We start from the raw sequence: 10654 nt of genomic DNA on the forward strand, positions 1-10654 counted from the left end.
CTCATTCACGCTCTTCTATACATCATGTCAGTATGTGAAAAGAGAATAAAATGAATTTGAATTTAACATTAAAATGACCATTAAACCAGAGACGTATAAACTGGGCGCTTGACGGAGGGAATCCTTGCGACATCAGGTAGACCAGGTAACTCACATTGGAAGAGCATCCGGCTAGTGTTCGGTTGTCCTGGGTTCGAACCCCGGTCTGGCCGTGCATCAATTTTCCCTCTCTTAAGCTTGTTACATAAAATCAAATCGGTCGCCGCATTTATTTTTATCGTGAGATTTGTAACTGAGTTGAGAACGAGGCTACAACAACACCTGCAAACATGCATGGTCGTTATTTACATAAAAATCGGTGAAGTTGACAACGTTCGGGGAATACAGAAAAAGCTAACCAGCAATCCAATAGACGTCCGACAAAATAGGAATTCTAGTCTATTCCTTAATTTTTATTCTCTTGTAAAGTTTCAACGAATCAATTCTTCTTAAGAAATCCTGGCCCTGGGTTTGGCCGATTCCAACCCCATTTACGTTTCTTTTTGACAGAATCAGTCTGCGTTTTGGCAGGCAAATGCTTTCGGCGTTCCGACATCGTTGTTGTTGACTGATAACCGCCCGTTATGAGATAAATTTGCATAGAAAGTTGGTCCGTCGGACCCAGTTATTATTTTTGAGAATTCCCCCTATTCTTTCATAAATATACATTTTCCTCCAGTTTTTGATTCGCAATAATTTGTTTGGTATATATTAAATCTGAAATCTGTAAAGAAAATAAAATGTAAACATTTATGCATATTTCTATGGGAGTATATTATGGGGTTTTAATGGATGACCAAGGATATGTGTAGTATTGATTCGAATAATATAGATAATTTTTTTTTAACAAAGACATACACGTGAGATTGTAAAACTTAAAAAAAGCATTTATTTGAAAAAATAGATTGTTGCTTTAATGCGTGTCAAATTGACGTGCAAGACCCTTTAAATGATAACTCAAAATTCTTCAGGTTATTATTTTCCGGAATCGGTTTTCCACTTCAAATTTAGTCTGAACTTTGCACATGGTTTGGGAAGAAATATAAAATTCAAAACATGACAGCTAATATAAAAGTGGCTCAATCAAGATTTGCGTTGTTAAAGGTAGAAGACGACGATGACGATGAGGGAGAAACAAAAACATCACAGGGAGGGAAAAACAACCAACAACAATCAAAGAACAAGAACAAGAAAAGAAAAAAGAAGACAACACAAGATGATGAGGTTGTTTGGCCTATGATTATAGTGATGATGCTACATGTACACCATGTGACTATATGATATTCTTTAATATGTTATGTATGTTTATTCTGATCCGTCATGTGTAAAGTACCCTTTTGTTTTTCATGTATGTATTAGATTGAGCAGACATTTCTAGCTTGAAATTTGTTACAATCTGCTGACTTTTGATATATACGTAGGAAGCTAGATTCAGCATGCATTGTAACGTTACCCTTTTGAATACTGTGTAACGTTGGATTCTGTTACATATTCTTCGATATTATACATTTTCAAGATTCAGCCTACCTTTTTAAATACACGTACAATGGAACGCTTTGGATTAAACTGTTAGATGTACATGTTCTCAGGTTTTGTACCTTCTGTACATGTACTTTATTTACTTGAATTACTGTACAGTATCGGTTTTATTTCTGCAAGTTCTGCATCAGTTATATTCTCCACATTTTCTTATAATAATGACTGACACTATTTCATTTGATGTTCATTAGCTATTGATTTGACACCAATTTTTGATTTTTTTCAAAATCCAGAATTGATTGTTTTATTTTAAAATGAGAGAGAATCATAAACAATATTTTTTAATCAAAATGTTAAAATTCCTTAAAATAGTTAGTCTGGAACATGTAGTTTTGAATTCATCAGGGGATTTGAAATTTGCTGTTTTCTAGTAACTTGATCATTAACCTGAACAAGACTGGCTCATGAAATTTCACCCAAACAAATGCAACATCATTTCCACCTCAAACAAACGCACCAAAACAACATATAACTACTAACTACACGACCACACACTGCAACAAGTCGACGCCAGCAAATACTTAGGACTCACATTACAGAAAAACCTCAAATGGGATACACACATCAATAATATCACTGCAAACGCCAACAGATCACTGGGCTTCCTAAAACGCAACCTGAAAATAAACTCACAACATATAAAAGAACATGCATACAAAGCCCTAGTGAGACCCAAACTAGAATACTGCTCTTCCATATGGGACCCGCACAACACAAACCAAATCAATCAAATAGAAAAAATTCAACGCAGAGCAGCACGATACGTACAAAACAGATACCACAACACAAGTTCAGTACAAGACATGATGGACAAACTCAACTGGCCTACACTTCAAACACGTAGACTCAAGACCAGACTCATACTTTTATACAAAATCATTCACCATCATGTCGCAATAGACCCACACGGCATCATGCACCCAGCTGACCCTAGGACAAGGCAAACACACCCCTACACATTCAGACACCTATCTGCCACCAATGACACATATAAATACTCCTTTTTCCCACACACAATAACACAATGGAACCTCCTCCCGGTGGCAGCAGTACAATGCACTACACTAGAGATCTTCAAGGCACATATACACAATGCAGCCCTTGATGATCTCAAACACACACCATAAACACACCACCAAATGCTTTTATCTTATAGTTTCCACTAAAAAAAATTTTAAAAAAAAACCTCTCACTGTACCCAAATCCCTGCACCTTTTCTTTTAAGAGCATTGGCAACGCCTCCCATTAGCCGTAATCGTCATTTTTTGACGGAGGCCGAATGACAAAAGAAGAACCTGGTTGAAAAATATCATGTGTTATATCCTGATCAATATGGATCACGAGTCACTACAGTTACTAATAGGACAAGATATACAAAAGTATATTATAACAATCTTAATATCATCAATTTACTATGTCATTATAAGCATCAACTGATGCATTAATCATTTGTGAACTGCTGCGGTGACCGAGTGGTTAAGGTGTACCAACACATTATCACTAGCCCTCCAGCTCTGGGTTGTGAGTTGAAAACCTAGGCAGTTGTGAATTGCCAGGTACTGACCATGGGTCAGTGGTTTTTCTCTGGGTACTCCGGCTTTCCTCCACCTCCCAAACCTGGTATGTCCTTAAACGACCCTGGCTGTTAATAAGACTTTAATCAAAACAAATTAAACCAAACAAAAGTGAACTGTTATTATAATATACATGCATAGTTACATCAAAAAGCCTACATATTATATCAAATGTCCAATATGACTATAGCTCAATTATTGCTACTGTTTGAGTCCTTTCGTGGATAATATTGCTATAGGCAACTTTATATATTGCATCAATTTGATTAATAAGTCTGTATATATATAATTAATCTAGAACAGTATATTATGCAAGTGTGAGTTATTTCCCTTGCTTTATAAATTTATGTATTTTTACAGTTATATCAAATTGTCTCGTATGTTTATGTTGTTGTTGTTCTAAGGTAAACAACATAAATACTTTATGACATCACATTAACTGCGGTGTTTGAAATTATTGTCATCACATTGGGTACTATATTCTACCAAACAATCAAATGTATTAACTGATAACAACTTTCTCGACCCTAATTGTTTCTAGAAATACACTGTTTATCTTTACAATTTTAACAACTTCAAAACGTTATTTTCAAATGTTCAGAAAGCACCTAAAACTTAGTCATTAATTTTTATTTCACCAGTTAAAGAACATGGCGTTTGGCCTGAGTGGATCTGGAAATAGCAGACCACAGTCGTCCCAGAGCACTACTAACAGTGTCAAAAGCAGCAAGGGAGGCAAGAAAAATAAGGAGATCAAACCAGAACAATGGGAGGAATGGAAAAAAGTGGATGACCAAGTAAGTAAAACAACTGGACAGCTGGAATAAGTTTTGAGGTGGACATCATGTCACAAATTACTTGATTTTTTTTTCTGTATGTGATAGTATACTATAGATAGACGTAAGGAGACTAGAGAACTGAAAGGTTGATATGTAATAATATATTCTGAATAGAGAACTTACAGGTTGATATATATTCTGAATTATACCTGAGGGCTGAGGCACTAAATATTTTTCAAGTGCTCCTAAGTCTTCAACATTAATGGAATAAACATGAAAGTCTGTGTGTTTATTTCTGACCTCAAGTACTGTCTGAAGAGTTTGACAGTTGTACTAGTGCCCGTTTGTCGAAAATGTTGTCAAGAACCTCTTTAATTGATTAGGAAGCTTCGTCTGCATGACACCTTTACTGTTTATGCAGGAAGCAATATTGTTTTTATCTATCATGTGACCCGATTTCAGCCAATCAAATTGCCAAAAATCAAGAAAAATACTTTACAAACTCTATATAGTATGGCACACTCTTTCCTAGATTAAAATCTCTGATGATTTTTTTCATTGTGTTTGTCATGTAGCTAACAGCAGGGTTTTATGAAAAAGATTTACAACAGGCCTTACTTCTCAGCAAGATGGAATTCGAACAAAATAAAACTGTGAGTAAAACATGAAACAGAATAATGAAACACTTTGTCGATAAAAGCTCTTTGATTCTATGGTGATGGTGCCTTAAAAACTTTAAAATCAAAAAGCTAGAAGTTCTTGAATTAATATGTGAAAATTAATATAAAGGTGCTACATCACTGACAGTGTGTTCACTGCTTCTCTCATAAAATGGCATCCCCAGTACACTGCTTCTCTCATAAAATGGCATCCCCAGTATAGAAATATATCTAATCAACACTGTCTTGACGGCAAGCACGGCAGCAAGTGAATATCTATAATAACAGCTCATCCTGATAACAATTACTTAAAAGACCTACATATAGAGGCAATGTACAAAAGCATTTCTTCGGGAAGTAATTAATTATCAGTCCAATATAAATTTAAAAGACAGGAGAATTTCAAACTTTTGGAAGGTGGTTATAGTGTTAAATATTTCAGTTTGGTTTTGTGTAAGATAATAAACATTCAATTCCTGTTTTCTATCAGTCATACATGTACTTACCTGTACTCATTGTAGGAGATTTAGCATCTTTAAGCATTTAAACACTTATCTGATCAGAAAATTCCCCGATAAGCTATACATGTGTATATGTCTAGGTCTGTTATCACATTACCTGGTAAACTCATTAATAATATTAAATTTGCAGTTTTATGATAATCTGATACAGAATATTCGATGCATATTGGGCGGGAGTTAAACAGCTTATAGTTCTGTATTTTTGTTAGAAGTTATTACTGTTCATACACAGCATAAAGGTGATTCCAAAGCAGTGGGTAAAAGTACTGATCAACCACCAGAAGGAAAGGATGGGAAGAAGAAATCAAAGAAAGACAAGCCCTTAACAATGAGTCTAGATGAGTTCAACTCTAGTAGCCAGGCAAAGACATTCGCTGATGGTACAGTACACAAATCATAATAGTCAGTATTAAATCAACATGAAACTCCCTAGTCCTATAGTCATAGGATTTTAATGGGACTCACAGAACTTCTGGAAAAACTTCAATTCAAAATTGTGGGACTCATTTTTTAGGCAATTGAAAGTAACACTAAAAGTAAACTTGTGAAAGTAAATTATAAAATCATTGAGTGTCAATAGTAATCTTGGTAGAAGGGAGACAACTCATACATTTTGTAATATTTGTTTTCTCCATTTTAGTATACGTACTGAAAGGTGATAATTTCTGATACTATTCACAAGAAAGAGGCTTCAATTATAATGCCTTGCTCGATAACAATGGCACTTTCTGTGTGAAATATAAACAGTATATATTTTTCTTCATATTCAGAATTAGAAGACCTTCCCAATTTATCTCCGGCCTGTCATAAAGTGGAAACACCGGATGCTGCACCATCAAATGTCAAGTTTTTTGACACAGTAGATGATGATGTTCATAGAATTTTACAGAAAGAAAAAATGCAAGAAGAATATCAAAAGGTTTGTTACTAGATTGAATATATCATAAACTTCATACCATTTATAGTTTTGATGTGCTGTTAAACAAAAAAAATTCTTTGAAACCTCTACTCAGCGAGTTTAAACTGCTAGCTGTTAAGGAGAAACAAATGAGGACATTCACTGTATTATTAAATTCAAATGGAGATTTATTAGGTCACCTGAGACAAAGTCTTAAGTGACTTAGTCTAACTGCCTTTTGTCCGTCGTCTGTTGTCCATCGTACTTGGTGTGCCCTGTAAACAATTTATATTTTTGACTTCTCCTCAAACTACTGAAATAAAGACAGTGAAAATGATATTACTAATTCAATATATTTTCTTTTATTTGGTATACCATGTTACATATTTAAATGTGTATGGATGACTTCATAAAGCTAATGAAGATATAGTATTTTTATAATTTAACATAGGGATAATTCCTTGTAATTTGTAGTTGAATACATGTACTGGTAATTTAGTACATGGATTTATTGTTTTTAACAAAATCATAATGTTGTTGTATGTTTTTTTCAGCAATATGCAGTAGAAAGTGTGATGTCCAACAAATACAAAAGTGAACTAAGTAAAAAAGATAAAGAAATAGAATTTTTGAGAGCAACAGCAGAAAAACTAGAGGTAAGTTATATTGGCCAAACTATTTTTCATTTTAGATATTGTTTATTGCCATAAATGTGAACAATAAGGAATAAGAATTGGACACAAGGTTTGCTAACACATTCTGAATGTCTGATTTGAAATTACAATTAGTCAGTCGTGATCATGAATAAACCCGAGTCAGAAAGTGTTTCCTGGTTTGATTAAAGGAAGTTGTGTACAGTCTACCCTTGTTATATCGCCACATTTCGTCCGTGTCAATTATGGCGGTATAACGAGGGTGGCGTTAGTATCGAATCATGGAAATTACAACAGTAAAAGATTCGAGTGGCGATAGGTCGAGGGTACATTGTATCTAGGACAGTTTAGAAAAGAAATAAGCCTCACATCCTATACAGCCTTTTTCTCCAGGTCCTCTTAGACTTACATGTAGATTGTTGCATTTTGTTGCATTATATTTGAGGAGGAGGGATGCTTGCAGTTTCTAATTAAAAATTCCAGTATTGATCAAATTTATTTAATATGCAATTTATAAGATTTTATTGTGTTCTCACTGCATGATAGATTCTGCATTCCAGGTACTTTACCGTAGAATATGGCTCAAAAACATATGTTTATACATTTATGAACAGCTTTATCTATTGATAGCAAGATGATGACAATTTTCACTCAGTTATATAATTCATTTTGTATATATCTGTGTTGTAGACTGAACTTAAGCAAGTAAAGAAGAGAAACAAGCAGTTATGTGTGATATTAGCTCAGGGAGAAAGTAAGTATAGACTACTGTTAATGTACTTTATATTCGATGAACTCAAAATTTAGTGCAAAACAAAATTAAAACAGGTTTGAAATGATGAAATGCAACAACAATGTAGAAAAACAACAATTATCACAATCACAATTGGGCAGAAATGCTTCCAATGCAAAAATTAATAAAAACAGATTACAACAAAAATACTATACCTCTTGTTAATGTCAGCTCATCTTTGACCATTTGTCATGTAATTCCTCTAGGGTCAGAAGAGTAGGCAAATATGATAAAAGGGTATAAAACAACTACTTCAGATCTTTAGTACAAGGCATAGAATTATGGATTTCTGAAGAAAAGGCTTCAAAATTTGGTTCAATAAAGGTCAGAAGCCAGAGGGTCAGTAGTGTTAACACTGATTGCATTATCAGAGTAGTGAATGACTAGAATTGACCGTCAGGTTTGTTTCTCTGATTTCACATTGTGTTGTGTCCACAGTGAAAGACAAGGCAGAGGTACTGATGCAGGTGAACCAGTTAGGAGAGGTAAGGGACGAGCTGACAGAACAGGTCACAAGTCTTACCGCCGAGCTGGAGAAGGAGAGGTCCAAGGTGCATGCACTCAAAGCTGATATTGAAAAACAAAAGGTTTGTACATCAAGTATGATATTGTCATATATTAATAGTCCAAGGATTTTTTTTTAAATTTTGCAAAACATTGCAATATCTTAGTTTCACAGACAATGGCAGAGTGATTCAGGTGTCTCTACAATGTGCCACAAGCTCTCCACCTCTGGGTCGCAAGTTCGAAACCCACATGGGACAGAGTACCTGGTACTGACTATTGGCTGGTGGTTTCTTTCTGGGTATGCCGTCTTTCCTCCACCTCTAAAACCTGGCACATCCTTATACCCTTGGCTGTTAATACATACTGTATGATGTTAAACCAGACATTAACAATCCACTTTCTAAAGTACAAAAGAACCACAATAAGATCGGTCATAATGACAAAAGGCAGAAGGGGTACTGTTCTACTGTAAAACACTAGCTCTCCTCCCAGATGACATATTTTGAGAAATATCTTAGATTTTGTCTCCACCCAGGAAATGTGGCATGTTTGGAATTCCTGTGTACTTCTCTACATATTTTACATGCAAAATGTTCCCCATACTGTTATAGAATATAGTAATGGCTACAAGTTGTATATGACAGTAGGAGTGATTCATGGGATTCGGACATCTGAGTTCTGGACTCGTGCTCTTCAAGGGACTCACTCATGGGGGTACCCACTGCAATATTTCTTAGTATTGACACTAGGTTTTGAAAACTGTGTTTAGTTATGGACACGCCTAGAAAAAAAAATCCTAAAAAAATTACTGAGTAGATGGTACCATTCTGTTAGTGTTATAACCCGGCCTGAACAATCTTAACGAAATAATGAATATTTCCACTCAGGATTGATCAAACATGCATATTCTTTCTTATTTTTCAGGGTGGAAAGCATACTGGTAAATGAAGTCTCCTTGCTAAGAGAAGCATTCTTGGGTGCTGAAGTTGGTAAATGTGCAGTGCCTGTTGTTCTTAAAAGTCTATCAACAACAAGAGGAAGTCTGAAGTGGATTCTGTTTCATGACAGCCCTGCATTGAAGGATACATTTAACGTCATAGTGCCTGTGTACTACATTGTATGATTGTGTCTGAACAAACCAGAAAACAAGTTACCACGGATAGAATGCTCTTGAAATAGTTCATGTGAAAGATATTTCCGTATATGAGTCTAAAATTTAGTTATAGTGTTTCAGTTCTTGTACTAGAAATTTCCACAGAATAGAGTTTTATGTGTACAACATTAGTCTGAATATATTATCAGAAAGGTGAGGTACTGAATGGAATCAAGACCTCTGAAACAGTCAATGTTTAGGTCATATCTGGGATTCCAAACTAAGGATATTATAGTTCAATAATTTTAATAAGGAACTGTTATTCATTAAAAGTTACTTCTAATGAAGAACCTTTGTATATTACAGTCTTTGAGAAGATGAAAGTGATCTTAGTTTATTCACGGTGCCAAGTTTTATAATAGAAGATAAAAGCATATTGATTCCAGACAACTCTCACCAAGATTGTTATAAACTGGTATTTGCTGGAACAGATGTTCATTGTGGGATCAATTTTATTTTGATATTTTTCAATATTGTACTGAATTTGTTTCCGTCTCTTAATTCTGGTTATAGTACAGTTTCTGTAACTTTGAATTTTCATATCAGTGATTCAGTTTTGGTAGCCATGATTTTAAATTGTTAAGTTTATAAGTTGGTTCGATAAACCACTGCATTTCCTAAAACTGATTTATCTTAACCCGTTAAAAGTGCTTGAACTATATATATTTTAGTTGTTTTTCTGGTCACAGAATCTGCCCAATAATTTGCAGACACTAAAGATTATTGGTAAGATATGAATGTCATACATTCCTGTTTTGCAGTAGCAATTGAAGAGTGAACAAAAGTGGAAACATAAATAGTATTACAGCAAATCGTCTATGTATAACTGCGACTTCCTCTCCTGTATCATACATTGTCAAGATCAGGCCTATAAGTCCTTTTCTTGAAACTTAAAAAATACATTAAACTACATTTCATTAACATTTCATTGGAGAAAAGGTTAGTGGATGATATCTTAAAGCCAAAAGGTTTTGTAGGTTTAAATCTTGTTTAAGGAAAAGTCATAAATAAAAAAATTATGTTTTTTGAATTCATAATGCCTGCTTTAATTTTTTTTTCATGAAAATATGATTTTCAGCTGGCCGGGACGAAGTCCAGGAGAGCTATTGTTATACCCAGCATTGGTGCCCATACAGTTTGGTTGAACTTTTTATTAAACAGTGTTTTGTCCTGCTAAATAAGGACACAGCTTAAGTGTTTGACATTTGTGTTCCTTGTCACAAGACCTTCCCAGTGGTACTATATTTGGGGACCTGCTGACCTTGACTGTGACCTTTGACCTACATTTAAAAAAAAAACTTAAATCATAGCCAAGGTATGTTAACCATATGAAATAGGGCTTTCATATTTGACGTGTGTTCCTTGTGACAAGACCTTTCTATTGGTACGACATTTGTGGACCTGTGGACCTTGACTCATTCCAGAATTTCAACCCACTCCACTAGCTATGTCGTCCTCTGATAGCTCTTGTTATAAGATTTTTACACAATTTGTTCAGAGTTGCCTATTTCTTCAACATGTCTGTGTCACTTGTATCAA

General features: G+C 34.7%; 1 protein-coding gene across 1 annotated transcript; it reads left to right on the forward strand.

Annotated features, from left to right (window-relative positions):
• The first annotated feature begins 1013 nt into the window (after nucleotides 1-1013).
• LOC117334581 (G kinase-anchoring protein 1-like) lies at nucleotides 1014-10149 on the forward strand. The gene is made up of 9 exons (XM_033894275.1): nucleotides 1014-1263; nucleotides 3794-3949; nucleotides 4507-4584; nucleotides 5344-5491; nucleotides 5882-6030; nucleotides 6564-6665; nucleotides 7353-7416; nucleotides 7894-8042; nucleotides 8887-10149. The coding sequence occupies exons 1-9, from the start codon at nucleotides 1096-1098 to the stop codon at nucleotides 8908-8910; spliced, it is 1038 nt and encodes a 345-aa protein (XP_033750166.1). The 5' UTR covers nucleotides 1014-1095; the 3' UTR covers nucleotides 8911-10149.
• Nucleotides 10150-10654: the final 505 nt, after the last annotated feature.

Source organism: Pecten maximus, chromosome 9 (assembly GCF_902652985.1).
Source record: "Pecten maximus chromosome 9, xPecMax1.1, whole genome shotgun sequence".
In the NCBI taxonomy this organism is placed as follows: Eukaryota; Metazoa; Mollusca; class Bivalvia; order Pectinida; family Pectinidae; genus Pecten; species Pecten maximus.